At 36.8% G+C, this 24,909-nt stretch overlaps 1 protein-coding gene and 1 long non-coding RNA gene across 5 annotated transcripts in view; one reads left to right on the top strand and one right to left on the bottom strand.

The window, feature by feature from the left end:
• HAAO (3-hydroxyanthranilate 3,4-dioxygenase) overlaps window positions 1-24,909 on the bottom strand; it is a 30,844-nt gene that overhangs the window by 500 nt on the left and 5,435 nt on the right. The window contains exons 3-9 of one of the 4 annotated variants that reach the window (XM_015857539.3): window positions 18,265-18,348; window positions 16,751-16,857; window positions 13,639-13,728; window positions 12,836-12,879; window positions 3,119-3,264; window positions 1,931-1,999; window positions 693-775 (exon numbers count right to left, since the gene is read on the bottom strand). In XM_015857539.3, the coding sequence (XP_015713025.2) occupies window positions 693-775; window positions 1,931-1,999; window positions 3,119-3,264; window positions 12,836-12,879; window positions 13,639-13,728; window positions 16,751-16,857; window positions 18,265-18,348 (623 nt within the window). Of the gene's footprint in view, window positions 1-692; window positions 776-1,930; window positions 2,000-3,118; window positions 3,265-9,005; window positions 9,433-12,835; window positions 12,880-13,638; window positions 13,729-16,750; window positions 16,858-18,264; window positions 18,349-24,909 lie in introns of those variants that run through there. The other 3 variants (XM_015857540.3, XM_085543032.1, XM_085543033.1) reach the window with 3 other exon arrangements.
• On the top strand, window positions 3,936-5,988 carry LOC146761317 (uncharacterized). The gene is made up of 2 exons (XR_014944577.1): window positions 3,936-4,068; window positions 5,544-5,988. It is a non-coding gene; the product is annotated as an uncharacterized LOC146761317 (long non-coding RNA).

Below are 24,909 nucleotides of genomic sequence, written 5' to 3' on the forward strand. Positions count from 1 at the left end.
AAGCAGAGAAATTACAGACAGGTTCTCTTCTGCTTACGCTTGTTCTATATTGGTATGTCTTGTCATATTTTTGGGATCTACCCTACATCATCACCCGTATAAACCAAACATCATGACACGGTGGGGAAGAATTTCTTGCCTTATGGATGAATGAAAGGGAAAGGCATATGTTTCAATGAGGGTGACATGAGGGTTGAAACAGTCACAGCACAGACCTTTTTTAACAAGGTAAGTAACCAGTAGTTCAAGAGTGTTTGTGTCTCATGGTAAGTGCTTCTGCGTTAGCTGTTATGCTAGTTGAATCTTACTCCAGGAGGAGAGCTGTGCTCTTGGCCTAGCACCCAAACATTTTTGTGTTTTGTTGATCAAGGCTGGTTGGAAGCTTAGTATCTGCTGTGATTGCTTATGAATTGTATTCTCACCATCTAATTTTCTTCACGATCTTTTGCGTGTTGTTTTTTCTTAATAAATATCTTGTATTTTCCCCAGCTTAATCATCAAGGGAGAGCTAGATAAATGCCTGGCTTTGTTTGCTCCAGAGTAGACTTCTGCCCTAAGGAGTAATGCAGACTATTGCAAATCATGCAATCTCAGAGGCCTCATTTCTGCACCAGATGATGCACAGCTTGGTATGGACTAAATACACAGAATTTATATTGTTGGAAGCTGGGAAATCTTTCATCTCTACTCACAAACACTGGGCATGGACAAGCAGGCTATCACCAGCAGCTAGAGTCAGGGTTTTTCCATCCATGGTAACAGTAGATGCACCCTCCTGAAGGGAAAGAACAGATTGTCAGCTTTTATTTATGTGTACTGTCGTAAGACAGTAGAAAATTCTGCAGGTAAGTATGGAAATCTTTTCCACTGAAAGAGCACTTATAACTTGCTCGGATTTATGAAGCCTAGCTAAATATTCAGCTGATGTTCCCTGTCTGACACTATTAGCATCAATAAAAACATGCTTCATGGTTCATTGCTCCCCATCACAAAGCAGCAACTTATTGTTTGATATCTTGGGGATATGCTGCAACCAATCCAACCCAGCACCTTGTAAGTTTGTGCAACTCTCTGGAAATTTACAGAGAGAATCTCCAGGAGTACTTCAAACTCCTTTTCTACTTTTCTGATTCCTAATACCTTTTTACATCTTGAAAAGTAGTCCACAAGCCAGCAGGGAGCTGACAGAAATCACTAAAGGGAGTCCATCTACACAGGAACATGCTTGTCATTATCTTGTCAAGCAGAGGAACGAGATTCCTGCCAGCAACATGGACTTGATTGCATGGTCTGCTGCAAGCTGCAGTGTAAACAAGTGTCTTTCAAGATTGTTATGTCTTTAATTAGTAGTTGATGGTCCCTGTGAATTTCAGCAGAATGAGAACTGATGGAAACATCTGTTTCACAAGCTAGTCTGACTTGCTTTTTTTCTGCAGCGTTTCCCTTGAGCTGCATTTCCTATAGGCCAATAGAAAGAAGGGTACGTGGATTACGTACTGCTGTGCTTTATTATAAACAAGTTCTCAGATTGTTATTAACTTTGTCTACCTGATTCCAGTATTCCTGAAGTATGAGGACAAATGGTTCAAGGCAGAAGTAACAGGTGATGGTTCTTATTACACAGAGGCATTCTGATATTTTTACAAGATATCCCCTAGCAGAAACAAGAATCCTCACCAAGACCTGGTGCAGGATGGTTCCATCCTCAACATACAAGGTGAGGGAAAAGAGACCATTTTTATGGTGATAGTAGTTTACAGTCATTTCTCAAGACAGTTTAAAGCCAAAGTTTCCTGTTGATGTCAATTTCCATTAGGAAGAAGGTAATAATTTCTGTTGCTGTTTCCAGGAGGCTGTACTACTGTTCAGTTTGCCCTGACCTGAAATATGAACTCTAGGGTTAACAGGTGTAAACTGAATTGTTACATACCAGCTGCCATATCCAGATATCTGAACTCTTTTTGCTTTTTTCAGTTGTTCCTGGTCCATAAACTATAACCTAAAAAAAAAAAAAAAGTCAAGGAAGAAAAGTAATAGATTCATCCTCATGAGTGAGGTGTACATATTCATCTTTCTACAGCACTTAAATATTCTATTTTTAAAGAAAAATGTTCATAGAATATGACATTATTTTTACCAACATTAAAATTCACATTTCGTTTGGTATTCTCATATTGATTCCTCCTGATAAGATAAAAAGGGAACCGATCACACCTGCCACTCCTTATGCTCCTCTGTATCTTCACTTATCTATTCCCACTGCCTCCTCCCACTCTCAGCTTGGCATCTATATCCTTCCTGCTTCTGTTCTGGGAACAGGCACTTCCTCCTCGTGAACTCTGGGCCCTGTCAAGAGCCTGCTGAAGCGAAAAAGATTTTCCCAATAACATTAAAAAGGCTGTAGATCAGACATTATTTTTCTTCACTGTCTACCTACTCTGTGTTCTTCTTGAAGTCCCATGCTCTCTGTCACTCCACTGTCAGATAGATTGGATTCTGCAGAATGTGACCCAGGGAGAGAATGTTCATAAACTGTTGTGCACAGCTATCAAATGGTGACAGCTTCATCTGCACCCAAATTGGACTGTGTATGACTGGCCAAGAAGTGCAATGCTCTAGCATAGCCCTGGCTCTTGGGTGCTGTACAGTTCTCTTTGTTTCCATTTTATGTAGGTTAAGAAGGGGAAAAAAAACCCCACAACACTGTGTATTTACACATTCAAATTAGACTTGGCAACGAGAATGCTGTAGAAACATATAGGGAAGTTGAGCGCGCTTGTGAGTAGTATTTGCATCATGCTGGTATTTTTGATTCAAGAAATATGGGAGCGAGGGATGGAGAGAACTGTTTTAGTCCCAAAGGAAGTGAATGGAATAAAACTGAGGTTGACTGTGCACACAGCAGTGGCTGAGATAGTAGGCCCCTGCCCTAGATTAATTGGGGCAATGGACAATAGTGAGCTTGTACAGGGACCAGGCTTGCTAAGGGGAAATTGCTCTCTAAGGGTGTGTAGTTTTCTCTGTTGTGAGACCTGGATTCATTCAGTCTGAGTACAAAGCACCTATTATCTGTACCTTTAAAAATCTCCCACTCCTTCATAGCAATTTTAACTCCTACCTCTGTCTCAAAGGCATCTCCGAACACACTCAAGGATTGCTTCTGATGTATTTCTCCCCGATGATCATTCAACCAGTCTTGGAAGGAGAATGGCTTCATTACAGAAGTGCAATTTAGGGGGAAAGGTGTTTCTTTCAGGAGCTCTTCTGTAAAAATGGCAGAGGGCTGTTAGTGACATTTCCCTGGATCTTTGCAAACTTTTGTTGTTGCTTAGAGCTAGAATGGGTTCAATGTACAGACACTGTCTAGTTAAAAGACAATGACCATAGCACTGTTCATTGCTACAGTTATCATGACAGTACTTGAGACTGACATGTGTGTCAGATTTGAAGTCTGGATGTGGTTGCTTCTCTGCAGCTGCTATCAGAATTGTTGTGTATCCAGGCTTAAAGATACATTTGAACAGTATACGTATAGTTCTTTGTTAATGTGTTCTTTGTTTCTTTCAGACAAACTTGTGTCTTGATTAAAAAAAAAAAAATAAAAAAAAAAAGATATGTTATTTCTGACCTTTGCTGAGTCACTCCTTACCTATTCCCATGTGAGTGGAATGAGACCACACAACCATCTGACTCTCACAGAGTCAATACTTGCTTTTGTGCTTCTTCTCCCCTGAGTGTTATTAAATACACTGTCCACAGTGAAGCCAACTGGCAATCACTTTAAGTTTAATGAAAGGCTTTTCTTGTGGTGTTCCTGGATTTGTAGGTGGATTTAATTTCAAGTAATTTTCCTTCACAACTGATTTAGTTTAAAATAGCTGGAAGACTGAATGCAATTTGACTGTAGCTAGTAAAATTCAAGATTTGTGCTGTGAGTTACTGCTATATGAAATTAACCTTAGTCATTTTCCAGCTCATGGTGAAATGCAGAGACAGTGCTGTCACCTTGGGGATCCTAGCTAGTTTGTCCTGAGAAGCCACTGTGGAAGGCCTCTAGAACAATTTCAAGTAAGTATGTCAGCCTAGATGCAGGGAAAACTCACTAGATGGCTGTCTCCCAAAGGCACTGAGCTCATGAACTAGCAGCCAAATTTTAGCCTTGATCATAGGATTATCAGGTTTTATTAAGTATCGGTATATTCCTTATTCAGAGTGGTTCCGATTCTTTTTAAAGCCATCTTTCACTGCTCTGTAGTGTTCTGAATGCATCCCCACAGGCTTTCAGCAAAAGCTATTCCAGATGCAGCCTTAGAAAGATGTATGAAAATGTGGTCAGCGCATCCAAGGCTTAGCAGTTTGCTGCATAAGCTGCTCTCATGTAATTGATCACAGCATGCACCAAGTGTCTGTATTAATCTTATTAATTTCTAGAAGATCCGGATGGGAGTGACCATTTTTATTTCCTTTGGAAACAGATTTCACCATTAGAATTTATTTTTATTTCATTATATTAAGCTAAATGGAATAAGCCAATAAGTTTCTGCAAAGCAATACCTCTTTGTCAGTATCAGTAATCTGCAGATAAAAAAAAAAGACACAACAACCTTCTAGGTTTAAAATAAATAAATCTACTTTTACATCACTTAACTCATATTTAGCATATTGCATTGGAATAGTGAACTCCACCAGAGAAAGTAAGAACGGGAAAAAAATCTTTAGATTAGATCTATTCTAGTTTGGGCCTGGAAGCACTAAGAAGCCGTAGTCTAAATACTGTATATTTTCTTGCTTTGTAAGATTACAAAGTAGTGTTAGTGTCATTGCTTGGAGATTCATTTTTACACTGCAGTATGGCTGTTGTTGTTGTTTTCTCACTTTTCACAGGTTCATCAAATTTCCTTTGGAGGTGATTAGAAACACTGCACTTTATCCTTAATTATGGACACACTCAAGTGCAGCTGTATTGCAAAGTAGTTTTCTGGTTAGAGACAGATATAATATAAATGTCTAAAATACCATTATGATTCAGATTCACACACAGATGAAAGTAAGAATGTCTAAAACATCATCAGAAAGCATATTCACAAAAAAGAAGAAAAAAATAAAGAACTTTAATAAAAAGCTATTCAGAGGAATGAGTTTTCAAATAAATTTTAGAATATTTTGTTTCACTATTAATAACAATTTTAATTTTCTTAATCAATATGAACACAGCAGAGGCTTTTCTATAATTAGAATAAAACAAACCCAATGAGTATAGAAAAGCCTTTTTGGATACAAGAAAGTTAGCCACTGGCAGGGTTTTAGTAAAGTATATGCACATACAGTATTTAGTAGTATATGTGTATATACATAAACGTATATATTCTTTTCATATGCATATATACAGATAGGTAAATATAGATACATATATATAAACACATTTAGTCATCTCTTACACCACAGAGTCCTGTATATGTGCACGTATATGTTTACGTATCTATATAAATACCAACATGCCATAAGGGTCCTGCTCAGCATCATGTGATACATCTTCTCCACAGACCTGCATCAAGCAATGAACTCAGTTCTGGCTTCATTTGCTGGAGAGTGGACAGCAACAGGTTGAATTTCTAGAGTGGGCACTGTGGCATCACAGTGGAAGGAGAACTATAAATACCCCAATCAGTTCAAAGGAATTTGGGGTAAAAAAGCCAAAATATTCCTTTGTGAACTGTGGGGATACAAGAAAAGCTGTTCAGAGCAGCAGCTGTGGAGCAAGATAAACAGCATGAGAACCAAGGACACCTCTGCAAGGAGAAGAAGAGTCTCACAGCTCTGATTGGATATGTGCCTGTATGGACAGTTGAAAAGTGTTTTGTAGAATGCTTTGTTGACATATAAGGTGTTTGGAAAAGTTGTAAGGGCGGATGGGAAAGTTAGAAAATAACAACTTGTGAAGGTATATAAGGGATGTGAGAACTTGTAATAAATGATTTGGATCGTTCACATCTGAGTCCGTGCTGAGTCGCTGCAGTGAACTAGGCGAGAAGCAACAGAAATCTAATGATGAAAAGTAATTATAAACTTCTTAGCTGGTATTTTCTTACTCTTAGTCAGACTAGTTTCGCTAGTCTTTCTAATTCTTGGGATCTCTGACTCCAGCTGTCCTATTCAACAAGTCTTCTCACTGTACAGGACTACAGGAAAGTAATTTACACTTTGCCTTGAGCATGCATTACACATTCCACTCTTATTATGTTGCACCGTCCTCTTGTGCCCATGAATTACAAGTACAATTTAATTCCAAGTGAATATGAATAATTTTTAAAATTTAATTTTTGCCATAAAGAACTGATGGTCAGTGTTCTGATGCTTTCTTGTCAGTGGGACATAGTGATGAGTTCAGAGCTTATTCCTAATTCTGAATTTAACAACACTGAGCTGGTGATAGTGTAATGGTCTCTGAGTCTAGATGAAGTGAATGTTTAACATGACTGTTATGGTTCTGCTACTGATTATTGTAGGACAAATAGGAGAGTGCTCAGATGATGAAGAATATGACATGATACGTCTGATGCTGCTAATGGTGTGCTTGACTAGGTCCTCATCTTACACTGACACACATCCCTTGCATGAAGTGGAAAGTTGCAGCTGTTCTAATGCTTGTGAACTTGAGCTAAAGAGCTACAATGAGGAGTACATGATTCTTTGCAGTCTTGCATATACCAGAGTTGAAATCTGTTGCTTTCAAAATAACTGAATGTTTCTTTTCAGCTTAATGCCCTATATTTTGATTTTTTTGTATATATATAGTTTTGCTTGTACCTTAGTTTTCAATAACAATAAATGTGAGTTGGCTCGTTTCCGGAGTTCTTCTGTTCCATTTGTACTGTGAAGCAAAGAGACCTCACTGACAGGAAAGGTCAAAATTATGCTAACAAAGTGTAGGAAGATGGTAATTTTAAGCCACTTAGCTGAAAGCTCTCCATATATATCTCAAAACAATGAACCACTAAGTGGAAATCCAAATCTAATACATTTCAAATGGACTGTTCAGGAGATCCATTTAAATAATTCCATAGCTAAGCCCAGTTTTGGACCTCATTATTATCAAATACAAATCCACAGTAATATTCTTTACAGTTGCTACCACTCTTTTCAGCTTTAACCTACAATGCGATGATATTATGTATATGGGAACTGTTAGGTCATGGCCTGAATCAGTGATTGAGCACCTGATAGTCCACCCCAGGAGCACAGGTGGAAGCAATTCACCTGTGTGACTAGAAGGGCTGGAGCCAGGTTCCCCCATCACCTCCCCCCCCCTCCCACATGCCTCATTTACGGGTGGCTGCCACAAGGAAAGCCTCTCTATTTGGAGACTGTTTGTCTATTTGGAGTGTTTAGAAAGCCCTGATCCTTGGAAAGTGAATAATTGGTTCCTTATGTATTAATAGATTATAGCTTCTATTTTTCTTGGGTAACAGAAACTGGTTTAAAGCAGCCATATTTGCTATTGCATACATTTGTGTTAAGCTAAAAGATACATCACATTTGCTGAAAGGACTGTTGTTGCTAATTCTTGCCCCTCCATCTTGAGTATCCAAGGTGCTCACAGAGATCCATAGATCTCTGTGATCTATGGTCTTATCTCTATGCAAAGGTTTGAGGAAAGCACCTTTGCAATGGTGTCACCTTCTGTAGAAGCAATAAACGTCCTTATCCAAAGGGGAATGTTTAGATCCTCCTATCCCATAACTGAGCATAAAATAGTCTGGGCAAGAGATAAGGAGTTATCTTAGAATTATATATTCATTTATTTCTATCCACTTTATTATTATCCCTTCCATCTCTCAAGAGATGCTATATAGTAGTGAATTGTTCTGATGTGACTTTTCTTGCAGTTTCATGTTAAATTGCCAATACTGGCAATAATATATCCCTTGGGATGTGGGGAAAAACATGTTCCTACCTAATTTGTGGAATAGCCATTCTCAATGTTAATGGAAATGTCAATGAGACCAGTAGGAGTTTAATACCTCTGCAAATCAAATTATCTAAAACTTGTGGACTGAAAGACGTAAATTTAGGCATCTGGATTTAGAAAAAAGAAGAAGAAGAAAAAGAAAGGAGGTAGTTAACTAATTCCATATAAAAACCCAGAGCACCAAACATGACTGATTATTTTCGAGTTAGTTGGTTCGTTTCACTGTTGCTGAGTATAAATGCAGAAACATTCAGCTGAAAATGCAGCATTCATTGGGTGTAATCATTCCTTTCCCTGTGTAACTGTATTTATTTTTGTAGCATGCCCTGAGAACTGGCGTGACTGCAAATTTATTATTTGTCCATGTAATTATTTCTAGGCACATTTTTCTTTGTGTCATTAAATCTGTGCTAGAATATAAACAACACCTTTTTTTTTCCTAATTGAAACAGAAGTTTGATGTGGAAAACTTTGAACAATATTATTTTAATAAAGAAATATTGCCTCTCCAAAAGGAGATAGCAGCAGCAGCCAGAAGGAAGAGGGTAAATTAAAACAATAAAATTGCAACATTTAGTTTATCTTTCTGTTACGATACCACTAGGTCATTGTAATTAAGAATGCCAGGCTTTAGCCTTTGAACAGGGTTTGGAGTACAATCCTAAATTAGGGAAACTTACCTACTGTTTCTGAATCTGAATCTGCTTTTATGTGGCTGAGGGCATCATTAATTGTCTCCTTCTATGGAAGAGGAAGTGCCATAAGCCTTCTCTACGTTTGTGGAGTGAGGCTTTGTACAATATGAGTGAGCTATTATTACTAAATAGCCTTAGAAACTGATGAAAATGTCAGACTGACACTGTGAGTTGTCTGTTTCGGATGTTGCTGTCTGGGGAACGTTTAACAGTGTGAGGGAAAAGGCATCTACCTTATTAGAGAAGATGTACCTGCTGTGAGACTGCTCTGATCTTTAAAGCTTTTTAAAATACTAGATTTTTATTTTTTTTTTCCTGAAGTCTGAACAGAAAGGAAACAATTTTATATGGCATTTCTTCCTATTTTCATGGCAGGTTTATTATATACATTATGCTCTTAAAGGTCAGCAGTGTCTTGCTTCCTATGGTGAAGCATAAGGAGAGCTCTCAGACTGCAGTTCATGTTCTGCTTCCCCTGAAAGAGGCTCAGTTGAGGATATTGCAGAAGAATCACTCTTCTTCCTGGAGACCTTGGGTTTTTCTTTGGTGCTGTCATTACTACCTCTGCGTCCTAAATCAGCTCCTGGCTCCAAGGAACTTGCAGCATTCCTTGCTTTTGGATGATGCATTTAGGTTTGGGATTGAAGGGTTTAGTAGAAGCTTTCATATGGCAGAGTACACATATCCAGAGTGTACTTAGATTAGTTGTGGCGTGTCTGAACTCTTCATCTCTAGCATTGGCTGTATACTCCTTGTGGTGATATATATCTGTATGGAGAGTTGTTAAATATAAAGGAAGGGGAATGGAGGAAGCAAACAAGAGGATGCATAGTTATGTGGATTGTAGGTATTTATTAGATGATTTTAGCCTCTTCTCTCTCCTTTGGGAGGGAGATGAATGTGAGATGAATGTGACCTGGAAGATTCTTATAGCTTCCTGTGCAGTTATGGTCGGTCCAGGCAATTCAAAATGCTTGACTATTTTTAGTCAGCCTGAATACTGTTCTGTCCTGTAGACTTGCTGCTGGCTGTTTGCAAAGTACATTGCCAAGAGGAGTATTCCTACCACCTAAATTCTCACATGCTGCCTCTCCTTTTAATGCATATATTTGAAGCAGAAAGAAGACAAGTAGCTCTACACATATGTGGAAGTACTTAAAAGATGAGAGAAGAGAATAAAAAATCCCGTTATGATCCAAGTTTAGCCTAGGTAATAACTGTATTCATCCTCCTTGAAAAAGGAAGGTGATAAGTTTTCTCAAGCCCTATTACAAATGGTTAACAGAAGAGGCTAATAATGCAGTACAATTTTTTTTCCATAAAAGGTGCCTCAAGTAAGGATTGCATGTAAAGTATGTTTCTGACTGATTATATTTCACCTTAATGTACTCATCTAAAAACAGGTCTTTTTAATGGCTCTTCATGTATTCTGAGTATCCTGCTCCCTACTTGGAAGGGGGCTTTCCCAAGCGATTGCTAAGCAAGAAAGCATAAATAAAAAGTCTGGACTTAGGTGTGGCGGCTCTTCTGTTGGTTTTATACTAAAAAAAAAAAAAAAAAAAGAAAAAAAAAAGAAAAAAAAAAAAGAAAGAAAAAAAAAAGAAAAAAAAAGAAAGAAAAAAAAAAAGAAAGAAAAAAAAGGGCAATCGGGCCTTGATTGATTCCATTTATAGCTTTCCTGTACAAGTGAACTGCAATCAAGATTTTCTTTGAAGATGTTTTTCTTCCATTTCTCCCTGAACAGAGGAGGCAATATTTCTGATTTACGTATAAATTAACTTAAGAGTACTTCAGATGGCACTTTAAAACTGAAGGGATTCTGGATTTCTGAAGATAAACTGAAAGAAGAGGCTGAAATCCAGCCCTTTGCATAGACCAATTTTAATCTTACAAGTGTTATGCTGGTTGTTGCATTCTGCTTCTTAAGAGGGAAAAAGAAGACAAAAAAAAATCTGCTGAGGGAATAGATCCAAAGCTCTATTTCTCCGTTACTGCTGTGTAACTAAAAGATCTGTCTTTTTTTTTTTTTTTTTTTTTGCACAAGACACCACTAACTTTCATCTTTTCAGTGTCCATGAAAACTAAACACTGAAAAAACCGAGAAGCTAAATCCAGCCATATATGTTTGTTACCTTTTGCTTGTAGCAAGAGTTAAGATGTGAACTTTTCAAATATTAGTTGCCTTGACTTAGAAGTTAATGTAAGAATTACAGAATGTCCCAGGTTGGAAAGGACCTCAAGGATCATGAATCTTTGACCCTGCCTGCAACAGGCAGGTCCACCAACCCCCACATTTAATACTAGACCAGGCTGCCCTGGGCACCATCCAACCCGGCTTTGAACACCTCCAGGGCTGGGCAGAATCTATTCAGGGGAAATAAGGTGTGCTGAGTCCTGAGCAAAATAGGAACATTTGTTTGCTTGCTTTGTTTATTTACTGAGTCTCAGAAAGGCTTTTTTCAGCCTTAATTGAAGTTTCTCATGCCTTCTGGCCTTTATAAAGCTGTTTGAACAGCTGACAAGGAAAAAACTCATTTACTGGATTTATTAATAACTTTTCAATATATTTTTTTAAGGTAGTGAAGATATCATAACTTCTGATTGTCGGCTCTGTTCTTTCATTCTCATTCTCTCCAAAAGTATTGACAAAGTAAATATCTGATGTTCTTTTTCTCTGCTTTGATATAATTCATTTGATTCTGATATGATGTTATGATTATTATCATCAGATGATCATTATTGTCCTTTTCAACCTAAGCCATTCTATGATTCTATAATATGATTCTATGATATAAATACTTAGTTCACACTAATGAGGGACACTTACTTAGTGAAAAATCTATGTACTGAACATGGAAAGGATGCATGAGAAGATATTCTTTTTATTACAGCAGCATCTAGAGGTTTCATCTGAAATTATACTTCCTATGCCAGTCATTGTGAAAGCACAGTGAGAGACAGTAGCTGTCCTAATATCTGCTCATTTGAAAACAAAAAACGAACAAACAAAAACCCAAAAAACAACCCCCCCCCCTCCCCTCCCCCTCCCAACCCCCCCAAGAGCAACTAAGCAAAAGATAAATATAAGGGTATTACTCTTTTGCATGCTGGGATAGAAAAGCACGTCATACATTTCATCTAGATCTGTGAGAGCTAATATAGTGCTTTACTTTTAATCAGAACTATCTCAGGCAGCTCTGGTGGTAACCTTCTGCGAGAGACCAAACTAAACTAAATACATTTTGATGTTGCATATATAGAGAAGCAAAGTCTAGGAGACAAGAAGATCTTATTTATTTAGAAGCACAGTGTTTTCCGAGAAGCACACTTCATAGTCATTCAGAGACACCATATTACAGGTGCAGTCTTTCAGGCAGCTTTTGTCTGGCTTAATGTTTCCTAATACAAAGGTTTGTAAGGCTGCTGTGCCATACAGGACTCTTCTGTGAACCTCTCATTTGAGGGAGAGCAACAAAGGCAACCATGTTTAAGGAATGTGCTGTCACAAAAAAAATCTAACCCCATTTTAGTACTTGAGTAAAAACTTTGTTACAGTACCAATTAAGACTGGATATCTATACAGCCACTGACTTTTTTATGGTGATTATTGAATCAGAGAAATGTGAAAAATAAAAATAGGTTAAGATAGCATAGGAATAAAATGCTAAAGTGATCATGCCCTACATGAACTAAAAGCACGTGCCTTCGCCTAGGTGCTATTATTCCTCAAGTTTATAAGTGAAGGAAGATTATTTATCTTATCTTCCTTATATTTTATATTTATCTTCCTTCCTTATATTATATATCTATATATATAATATATATCTTCCTTCACTTATTTTATAAGTGAAGGAAGATATATATTATCACGAAGACCTTAATTTCTACAGTTGTGGAAAAAAAAATTCTTGCCATGAAAGAAAGTTACAGACAATGTGATTTTGCACTGTACAGTTACCTGGTGTATTCACATGAACAGACAAGATATTTTTGGCAATCATGTATAAAGGTTTTATTTATGATTAATGAAATAAATTACTTATCAAAATAATTTTCATTTACAAATCTCACAGAAAAACACAAACTCTATAATCCGTCATATGGTTAGAGTCATATAGACAGAATCACTGTTCAATCAGATGCAAATTAATTTCAGAAGAAGACACATTACCTGGATTTGGTTTTCCGGTCTTATATTGCTTGGAATTGAAAAATCTAAAATAATAAACATTATGCATCAGTTAAAAAGTTATGCTCATGTCTTAATAGAGATTAAGCAGTAATACTGAAAACAGCTATGCCAAGTCGTTCTCTATTATCACGTGTATTCAGCGGGGCTATGCCAATTTTACTGTTGGGTTGAAAGTTCTCAAAAATTCATTTCACTAAAAAAATCCCTACTCTGGTACTGTACTGATTTGATTTATTTATGTATTTATTGCTTGCTCCTTGTCCAATATTACTTGGATCATCATTAGTGAACATTTAGCAAATTAATAAGTTAATTGGTAACTTCTGCATATTTCCTGGGAAGCAGATGCTTTTTACAATACTTAGCAAATTTGCCACAGTCCTGATTATTCGTGTACAATATGGATTGATTGAAAATATTCAAACCAAGGCAATGAATGAGTGAAAGAGCTCAAAAACAGTTTATAGTTTTACTTAGTTAAACAAGAACCAAATTTTCATTCAGTTCCTCTCATATTTAGCAGAACTGTACTCTTATTCATTCACAATGTATATTACAGGTAGAGGTGGGGAGTTCTTTTAAAATCTGATTTAATTAGTTTGGGATGTACAAGGTATGATTTAAAATTTGTGGAGCAATGATTTACTTTTAACAAGTCAATGTAAAATGCAATGTAGGTAGAAAATGAAGTGTATAGATCACAGACTAATAAAGGTCTATTAGATCATTGCAAATGTTCTTCTGAAATTCATAAGTTTTAATTTAGAAATTAGCAAGCTTACTCTTGAATTATTGGTGCAAGCTGAGTGCCAAGATTTTCACAGTGAAACCATTTTTCAAAGAGGACGTTAGTTGATGTTCCCACATAGTACCTGACAAAAGTGAAAACATTAGTCAGTCTTTTATTAACTAACAGATCAGGTAATTTCAGTTTTTTCAGGCAAACAGCTATTTAGTGTGCACTATTCTCAAGCTTGGTGCACTTTGTTTTGATTCAGGGTTATTTAGGGAAGCTTTACACTTCCCTGATTAGCTGACTGGTTGGGGGTACTTAAACTTGTGTTGAGGGCCTAGGAGTTCCACTGATCAACCACTGATAATTCACCAAATTCTCTTCACAAAACTTTCCAGATTTAATCCTAGGAACTTAATTGGTCCATAATACTTTAGAATCTATAGCTCTTGCTTTAGGTAAAGTTACTACAAAAACAACTCTTATCAAATACAGTCCCCAGTAATTTCTTCTGTTAAGGTATTAGATAAATATTTCCTCTAAAAATCTGCTTGCTTTTTGTCTGTGCACAGGCTGATAAGAATACAAGGTTGTTTACAGACTTGTTTGCCAAAATGTATATGGCTTCCAATTGCATAAATTTGGGAGATATTTAGCTCACCCTCCTGTACAGGATCTTAGTGTTTTATTTGCATTATTTTGTCTTAACGGCTTAATTGTGCTAAGATCAATATATGTGTCTATGGAATGGCACATATAGAATTTACCTACAAATTTCATAACATATGACTATAAGGCAGGGATGCTTCAGTACAGTCATATATTACAAGTGATTGTAAGTAGATCCTATGTGTCCTTTGTGTTAGTGACTTGAATTGATGTTTAAAGAGGTAAATGAGGCTTATGAGATTCTACTCTGGTGTATTTGTGTTAATCATGTCTGTCATATGATTATAGCAGTGTATGGGAAACTGTTGATCACAGCCTGAAACTCTGATTAACCACCTGAGGCAAGCAATGAGTCAGCTGCAGGAGCACAGGTGAAGGTAATTCAGCTGTGCTACTGGAAGGGGTGGAGCTTGGCTCCACCTATCCCAGATCTCATTTAGGGGCTGACTACCACTAAGGTAGGATCTCTTTCTCTGGAGATTGTTCTTTTGCAGAGTTTACTGTGAACCTTCAGTATTGGTGAGTATTTTATCTTTCTAGCATGATAATCTTTTGTATGAAACATCTGGTTTAACCTCTGCTTACCTGTCAACTGTACATAGCAGTGTTGCCCAAGAATTTTCTACAAGCTCCTTAGTTCCTCAATATGTGCAAGAAGAAAGTATTTAGAAAGTAAGGATCATTAATGTCTCCAGTGTGGAAAAAGCTGTGCTATGAGCACAAATTTTGGACACTTGAGAATCTTTGAGATAAATGTTACAAATATCTTAGTCAAAAAAAGCCTATGAAGTACTAAAGAATCTAATTTAACATCTGAAACTGAACTTTAACCTCTTTACCATAGGATTAAGTTTTGCTAGTGCATTTTTTATTATAAAAACAGTGTAAGCATCAGTGAGGCTGAAACAATGGGGCAGGCTCTTTCACTTGCACAATAATCAGCATGCTGGAGGGTCTGGTTTATGACTGAAATTTGTAGGCATGGTAAATAATGTAATGGCAGCAGCGCATTAGTCCTTAAGTCAGCATGCTTCAAAGCAATCCTTGCTGTTGATGAGTGGAAGTGAGAGGTTTGACAAGAATGGAAACTGGTTATAAATTCCATTTCCTAGAAGCACACACAAAGCAAATGTCACTTCAAAAATAAGCACAACTTTCTCTTCCCAAACTTCAGGCATCTTTGTTCATAATTTCAGTGTTATAACACTTCATTTATTTTCAGATGCCTGATTAGATAGTTTCAATTAAGAGCGTGTTTTGTTAATTTAATTATTTTTTTCCCACCTGCTAACCATATGCTAGCTTTTAATTATTTTAAGTTTTTCCCAACAACATGACTGTGTCACAGTGTGGATCCCTACTTTTATCTACCTTGGAAAACTATTGAACATCTCTTCAACTTATGCAATTCCCAAAATTCATGTACAAGGCATGTTATTTCATTTGAAGTTACATAAGCTATCTGTCTTTTAATTCAAGTAAACACTGTTTTCCAGATCACTAGCTAGTTGTTTTTAGCTCACAGCATCTCTTTTAATAATACCAATATTCAGAATTCATGAAAATAAAAACAAAACAACAACAAAAATACATCGATGTATGCTGTTTCAAGTTAGCTGTATTTGTTTACAGCTTGGAATCCATTCCAGTGACTTTTTGAACATGGTCCCTTTCTTAGTTTCCTATTCCTTTATATTTCTTTGTTTGAATAAACAGTATTTCTAGCTTGCATATTCACAGTCGCCCTGCTATGGTACAGCTCACACAACTGTCAAAACTGTAGGTAAAAGGACAGAAACAGACACTGCTGAGATTTTACATCTTTTTAAATTATATGAGTAACTATCATCTTGCTCTGGTCACTATCTATTTAATATCAAGCCAAACTTTCTATCTGCCATGACTTGTCCACCTAGCCTTATGAAGGCTTTAAGACAGCAGAACAAGGCTCAGTCCTGTTCCCACTAGAATATAAAAATAAAACTCTCATTTACTTGAAGACATTGTTCTCATTAAGCAATAGAAATCTAGGCAGATGTGTTTATTGTGCAGTGGTGTTAATACTAAGAAAACTGACTTTTGTTTCCAGCTACCCACATGCTTGCCAGTAAAGCTCTTCTTTTTGCTTCCAGTGCTTAAGGAATTAATGTTTAACTTGCCAGAACTGGTAGGAAAATGTTTTCTGATCTGTACTGTTACAAAACTGAGACTTTAAAACTTCAGGTGATAGTAGTAAGCAACGCATATTTTGATAGCTATAATTATTGCACATATCATAGGCACATCTCAACCTATTCTCTGCTTGACTAAGCCAAACACTGCACGAGATTTCTGTATATGTGTGTATGAATAAATAAACTTCTGGATAAAAGTTGTACAAAACTGCCAGGATAAATCTGTTATACTATCAAGTAACTAAAACACAGTATTATATTGACATGATAAGTCGCATATTATGAATTGTAATAGATTTACCAACAATTATACTTCACCTGAGCCCATCCATTTCTGTCTTTTGTCTTTGCCTCTCAATTACAAGACCTACAGTGTCCGCGTATCTTTGAGGAGAATGAGGTACCCTGGCAGGTAGGAGAAACATCTGTTCAGACAGAAGAAATAGGAAAGCACCAATGTTAGTAGGTCTTTGTTTCATCTGTAGTCCTTCAGCTGCAACCAACCTGCAAATTCCTTTGCTCACCACCCTACTTTCCTGCTACTGTGTTGATCTATGCTGTTCCTTGCAGCTGTATTTAATTCAATAGCCAAGGGGATGCTGCTTCTTGCTTTCTCAGTGAACGATGACCATTGATTCAACAATCACCGCTGCCTCTATTGCAGTGTGGTGCTGTCCTTCCCAGTTTGATTCACTTTGCTAGTTGCAAAACAAAAATCCAACCATTTACACTATCTGAAATCTATAGAATTACTTCAATTTTTCATTAGCAGGGATAGAAATAAAAAGCAAATTGTTTGACCGCTCAGGATTTCTAAACTAACCATAACCCCTGAAATGTAGCAAGACGTGACTGCACAATGAGGAGTGTTATTCTCCAAAAATAATTAACAAATAAGAAGGACTACTTATTTGTGCGAGTGTCAGAAAAAGAACAGGTAATATTTGGCTGGGAGAAGCCTATTACTAAATTTTGAAAGCAAATCTCTTTCTAGCAGCTATGTAACTATGTAAGAAGGTGGTTAGGCTGTGCTGTTATTGAGTGCTACAGATTCTTTAGCTGAGTTTGGACAAGTCACTTCAGTTTCTCTGTCTGCAAGGCAGAGCTAACAATAGTGCTTCACAAGGACTGGTGACAGCCTTCCCACTAAGGATATTGTTTGCTCCTTCTCATTAATTCTTCTGGTACATGCCAAGGTGGGTGTACTTGCCAAGTGTGGAGTCTGCTACCGAAATCTCCTCATCTATAGGTTTGAAAGCTTACATCCTGTTTCATCATTGAAAAGGTTGTAATACTTCTTTTTAGTGATATTAAGTTGTTGGGTCTGTTGCATTTCCTTTTCTTTTAAGAGTGGTCCCGCAAGATCTAATATTTCATCCTTTTAAAAGCTGAATGCAGTTCAATCTTTGGATGATAACGAGTAGCAGTAGTAAAACATCTTTAGCAGTAACATGAAGCAAAAACCTAGTCACAGTTTCTTCAATAGCACTGAGCTATGTGCTGTAGCAAGTCAGCTTCTATATAGAAAAACATCTGGATACAGTTTGAGTATGTTTTATTTATAAATACATTTTAAAACTTTTCTGATATTATGATGGTTGTGAAAGCTAGTGATTAGAGATTACCTGTTGTGAAATGTTGCACAGAATATTATAGTTTGTTGTTAATTATATGGAATTTGCTATGCTGCATCCAGGCTTTCATTGCTTATATTTTTTTTAGTCCAATGGCACCTCTTACACAGCAGTGATAAACTGATCATGAAATACTTCATAAAATATTAACTTAATATACCTGTGTAAAACAATAAGAGAAAAACAATTGTGTTTTACCTCCCCTTCTCGAATGACTATGTCTTTATGCTTCTTATTTTCAATTATCTTCAAACACATGTCTCCTTTCAGTTGGTAAAAAAGCTGAAGGAATAGGAAAACCATATTAAGTCAAGCACTCTGAAATGTTCTGTAGTTCATTTTCTGTATAGAAAGGATATATGAACAAATACATTCAGCCTATAATCAGCCTGTTTGCGAATAGATTCTACATAACTTTCAACCTTAATTGTTTTTTAAAATTTTATGACAGACGTATTATTTCATTATCTGTGCATATACATATGATGGTCTGTAATTGCTTGAAGAGCTGTACCGTGAATGCAATGAAACCTCATTCCACTGCCTCTATTCCTGGCAATTGCACTTTGTAGGACTGGGACTTTAATGGTTGAGATATCTGTTAATTCAGCTGGATATAAAGCTTCATTTCTGTTGTTTTTCAGTACAGATGCATCAGGGTCTTCACTGTTAAATTCAGTGAAATTAAATACCACTTTTTCCAAATATGCTTTAACTATGCATGCCCATTTGCCTGAGGTGTGTGTTGTTGTTTTTCCAGAGCTTTCTCAGGTGGGAATAATTGCCCGCTTAGAAGCTGTTCTGCTTTATTTCTGTGGATACTTTGCAGCTCTGCAACAGCTGCTCCTCTGTGTGCTCCTTTGCTTACTGTGTATGTAGAAGGATTATGTCCTAAGCTTACATAAGGACAGGACCACTGAACTTGTAATTCTGTCTTCGGTGACCTTTCCACAGTTCTGTTTTCAGAGTAGCTTTCTTGGGGCTCTGAGGTGCCCAGATTTGGCCTCAAGTTTCATGGCAGAGCTGTGATACAGTCTGAAAGCAGGTCTCTTGTTGACCAGGAATAGGTCTGTCACTGACCTGGAAAAATGAGTGCACTTTTCATCATTTTGCATAATGACAGACAACAATAATCCAAAAAATCAACTTTTCTTGTTTTGCCGTGCTCTGGCCAGCTTATACATATATCTCATATTCTATGTGCCACAGCTAGAAACTAAACAGGCTAATTTATGCAGTTGTTGAAATTCAGGTTGAAATTGCCTGAAATCTGACTTGAAGTTAGAACTACAATGGAAATTTTGGTTTATAGTCATTAACTACAATTTTAGAAAAATGAAAATAAAGAGCTGATGAAACATGAGGACAAAAGAAACCACTGAAGTATAACAAAAACCAAACCTTTTCCAACATTAGGGAAGATTAATCAAGTTTTAAATTCAGGGTTATTTTCTGAAAGTTTTGAGATTTTGATTGATGTATTTGTCTGAGGATCCAAAGCACAGTTTTATAAATGTAAAAGTAAATGCACTGGCAAAGGAATGCAACAGCAGAGAGAACAGAATACACAGAATATACACTGGAAAAAAGCTCATGCGGAGAGCTCTTATATGAGCTCACCTTGTACCAGAAAGATAACCATGGCTAAATTATAATTCTCTTCTAGGTGGCCACAATACCTGGCTACTTATTCTCCTTGCACTCTGTTTTACTATGTTCTCTTCTATTATTTTCTTGTGTGCTACTGAATGACTGTATAAATGTGACAGTAGCACTCATTACTGAGCGTGTCAGCCAAGACTAGAATTGCTCACTGTAGAACATAAGGGGACTGGAGCGGAGATATGACCTCTCCTTTTTTCCAAAGACTCACCTTATCTAAAACAGAAGATCCTGATGGCTTATCACACAGGCCCTTGTTAGTATGGCAATACAGAAATTGAAAGATCCTTTTTGAAATGGCGACTTTTGGAGTGGTATCTTCCCTATAGCTATTGAGGGAGCTATTCCTGGATGCTTTGAAGGAAATACATGCTGATGAGGGAAAGAAGGAAAATTTTGTGTTGTTTGTGATGAATGAGCATCTTTCTTGTAATGGAAAGAGAAGGAGAAATGGACCATTTAGCTCAATAGTAGAGCATCACAGTCAATAGGAAAGATTCTTAATACAACTCTAAATTTGAATTTCAAGAATTGTTTTGTAGTGGGAAAGGAGGAGTGAGATGGGCTATGTGTTGCTAATAGAAGTGTTTTGGTTTTTTTTTCTGTCTGAATTTAAGTACTACCTTTCATTGTAAATTATGGTCTATTCTTCAAACTTTTGGGGGGAAAATGTCAGAATGATTTAGTCATCCATAAATTATCTGATGTCACTCTGCAAGGCTGTGATTACCAAACCTACTGATGTGCTTTTATTATACCTGAACTTTGTTGAGGAAACTGTCAGCTTGCTCAACATCTCAGTGAGTTATAGTCCATGCCCATTTCACAGGACAGTTTGCCAATACAGTATTATCCTGCCATTTTGCTGGAACCTTAATCTTTCCTCAGTGCCTACCAAGCTTTGCATTTCAACCTCTCCTGATGTACCCTCCCCTCAACTCTACCCCAAAGAACAGCAACAAAACTTCACCTAAGTAACAAAGTGCTGCTGGGTGTGTATGATCATGCTTCAAACTTGATAGTGTTGTGTTAAACTTCAGTGGAAGGCAGTAGGACTAGTGCTGAATCAGTGCTGAGCCCGCGAAGAGGTATTCCACCCCAAATATGCAATCTCTGTCAGGCATTTCTGGCAAAAAATTAGGTGGAGTTATGGAGATGTAGGATGTTTACTTCAGTGAGAGAGTAACCAAAACTACTCGTCTTGGTAGGAATTCATTTCACTAGGGGAGTGAAATATGAATATATGAAAATTCATATATATATTTTCATATAGTATTCATATATTCATATGAAAATATGAATACTACCTTCAAAAGAGCAGTATCATCCCTGCCATATGACTGTGGTGGGACTATTCCCCTTTTATCCAGCTGCATGCATCTTAGCAAAGTAACAAAGGTAGTCACAGGGAAAGAACACACTATTTCTTACTTGTTTGCATAGACTAGCTAAAAGTCTATCTTATGTAAAGCTGTACAATGACAGTGAGTGTATGGCTTGCTAATTTATATCTAATGTTGACATAAGTCTATGCCTAGACATAGTAGCTCAGTTTCATGAGTGCTTCTGTGGCTGAGAGCTTATAAATAAACATCTGAAGCATCTGGAATTTGCAGTGTACTTTGTGTACTGCTTTTGAAAGTAGAATTTGGGTTTGCTCAGCCATTTCTGGGATTAGGCTCTGACTAGGCATATTCTGGCTTGCGTTGCATGTTAGATTGTTAAGTACTGAATTAATTTGAAGAGCAAATCAAATTATGATGTGGGAGTCGAGTCTGTGTATTCTCCAGACTTCAGTGGTGTCTGATCCATGTGAGCAGAGAAAAACAATTTTTCTCCCTTACTCATTACAAGGTGTTTCAGCCATCAGAAGTCAGCGAGGTAAACAGATGAGACAGGCAGAGAAAACTATGTTGTTTTTTACTTCTCATTTACACATCACCCGTGAAACATGGATACTAGCCAAGTCTCATCCTAACAACTGTATGCAGTGAAGTTAGAATTTCTAATTTGCAATCTTTCTGATGCATTATTTTCATTGCACTGTGATAATAGACGCTTTGTTTCTTATTACAATATTCAAAGAGTTTTCACTAGATAAAATGTGCTTCTTACAGTACAAGTAGCAAAGAAGGATTCTCTTGCTTTGATTCATGTCTCAGTTTTACTTAAGAGTAAAGCACCACAGTACCACCTATGGCATGGGTGTCCAACCTTTTGTCTTGCCTGGGCCATGCTGAGTAAACAGGAACTGTCTTGGGATGCATACACGAGTTGCTCTGAAAGTAATACCTCCTATTTCCATGGAAACTACACCAGATACAAAGAGCACAGTAACACTTTCAAGTAAGCAAAAATGCAGTAAATACGCCATGAATTCTGTGAGCTGTGCAAACACCTTAACTCTTTGTGCCACAAATACATGATGTCAGGGCTGCTATACAAGCTTTCGGTACTTCGCATAGGATTCACATAAAAACTTATAAAACTAGCTGTATAACATGAATGCTTTCTTTTTAGTACACACCAAGGAAATTTTTCCTGTGTAGCTATTTAGGTGTCATGTTTTAACAAAAGATGCATTTCCCAAAGCAATTCAGTTGTGTTTTGAGTCTGTATGAATAGATGTATGGTAATTTTTTTTGTTATCCCTGTCCTGATGGAGAAGGCTGCAAAATGGAGCTTTAAATTCGTATACAAAAAATGAATACGACAGTCAAAATTTCAAGCCTAAGAATGTCAATGGTTTATCTCTTGTAAGATGCAGCTTAATTTTGCTATTTATAAAATCTGTCCAATGGAAAACAACATCCTGTGCATGAGACAGTATTTCTGTTCAGACAGATTGCAGATCAGTAGTGCACAGAAAATTAGGAATGAACAAAGCATAAAACTACATATATAGGGAATCACTGCTTGCTGAGAATAGGAAAAAAATGTGTTAGGCCAGGCACTGTTTTAGTTCACTCAATTACAGACTCCAAATGAAGTGTCCAGACTCCTTCATAATTAGCCATCAGAACAGATTATTCTGATATACCTGCATGCCAAAGGTGCCAGCAGACAACAGCTTGGGAGGAGGATGTGCCCAAGCAGTCATCTCTGCATGTCAACGGCTTCCTGCTGTGAACTGCAGGCTGACTAGCATGCCTGCCATGAGGCACAAGCTATGTGTGGTAACAGACATAAAATCATGTCTAAACAGATATAAACAATTCTAAATATAACTCTTCTTTCCAAACCAAACCTTTTTGCCACCAGGATAATGGGAGAAAAGCATCATGTATATTTGCCAAGAGGATTATGGGGCTTTTGCATTCATGATTTGGCCTGTAAACAGTATGTCTCTATTTTGGGTTTCAAATTATCACTTGGTACTATAAATAACATTTTGCCTGCCAAAATAATTGCTGAACACTATTTTGAATCCTTTTATTTCTTTTTCTTTCTAAATCCCGAGTAATTCAGGAATATACTTTCATTCTAGGAAGATCTGTTCTTTTTAGTGGAAAAACATGGGATTAAAGAATTAATTAGATCATAGGAAGCTGCAAATGTCTGATTAAAAAGCTATCATAAAATGCAACATTTGATCATATTGCATCTGTGTGAAAGCTATGACCCAATTTAGTCTGTTTACTCTATTCCTCTATGGTATGGAGTACAAATGGGATCCATTATGGGGATTTTAAACTTTCATTTTTAATCGCCAAGTAATTGTAGCAGAATTGCTACGTAAAAGAAATATTAGGTGTCAAGCATGACTTAAATACTGTAATAATTTACATACATAATGCATATTGATGTAAATTATTTCTCTATGAGTGTGGCTAAATTTTATACTGTTAAAAAGTCATGGAGTAGATTTATTCTTACTAAAGGTGGGCCAAATTCCTTTCCAGCACATCTAGCAAAGAAGAAAATCTGATGTAAGTAATATTTGATAATAGATGTGGGTCCCTTGCAACTCAAGATATTCCATGGTATTCATCTATTTTTCAGATGAGGGAAAAGGAGATGAGACGCATTTTTAAAATGAAACTAGATAGGAATTGATCAGGGACAAAGGATAAGACAGCATAAACTTCAGGATGCAGGGAGATATGAGACTATAAAAAAGAGGAAAATATATAATTATTGTCTTTATACCTCTTCTCATGGATATCGCCTTGTCACTGGCAGGGGGGTTGGAACTAGGTGATCTTTGAAGTCCCTTTTGACTCAAATCATTCTGTGATTCTCTGATATCTAGTATTGTAAATCATACTGTTATTCCAGATAAACTTCATCTTTTTGTTTTCAGTCTATAGCTCTCAAATTTTTTCAAATCTAGAAAGTAAAATAGTCGTATAAAACCTGAAAGGCTATGTTAAAGGCAAAAAATTATTTGGACTCATTCACTTCCATGCCTAACTTGGCTTTATGCTTTGCTAAACTTTCATGTTATTGACCTTTAGAAAATCCAATCACTCTTTGTAATCTAACTTGTAACTCTTACCCTCCTGTTATGGCATATTGTTATAGATGAGATATTCTTTTCAGTGCTTTCTAAGCAATCAGGCTCCAGAATGTGATTAATTCTTCCTAAGTATACAACCATGTTGACAAACACACATTTTGTTTTCTTCAGCAAAGTATCTCCGGAATTTTCTTGTTAAATGCATGACAGATGTGAAATTTCTCTGGTTAGCAACTACCACTTGGTAACACACAGCCCTGCTTCTCACCCCAAACAACTTGCTGGTGTGGCACCAGGTGTGGTCAGTGCTACCCCTATGTAGCTGATAAGAATGGAGCTAGAGAGCAGGGTCAGACAGGGCTGTGCCCACAGCTGAGGGTGGGTGGTGGGACTATTGTAGCTGTGCAGAACGGGCAGATGCAAGACACTGATAAGATAGCAATTGATCTTTCAGAGTAGTAGTTATAATGACTATAGACAACTAACTATGCAGCACATATCTAACAGAAAATGAACTAATGTTTCTGTGAAATAATTGAGTTGTCATTAATGATTTGGGGGTAAGTAAGGATAATTTTTTGGTTATTTTAAAAAGTAGTTATTAACTCAACATACTTCTTAAAAGTTTACAGATGCCTAGTATTGAATTTCCAAAAGAGGAAATTCGATAATAAGGTGGCCAAATTTATTGAAATTGCATGAAATTAAGGTACTGTACTGAG

The sequence above is a fragment of the Coturnix japonica genome, chromosome 3 (genome assembly GCF_054131305.1).
Source record: "Coturnix japonica strain WE chromosome 3, WE-NBRP24, whole genome shotgun sequence".
Taxonomy (NCBI): domain Eukaryota; kingdom Metazoa; phylum Chordata; class Aves; order Galliformes; family Phasianidae; genus Coturnix; species Coturnix japonica.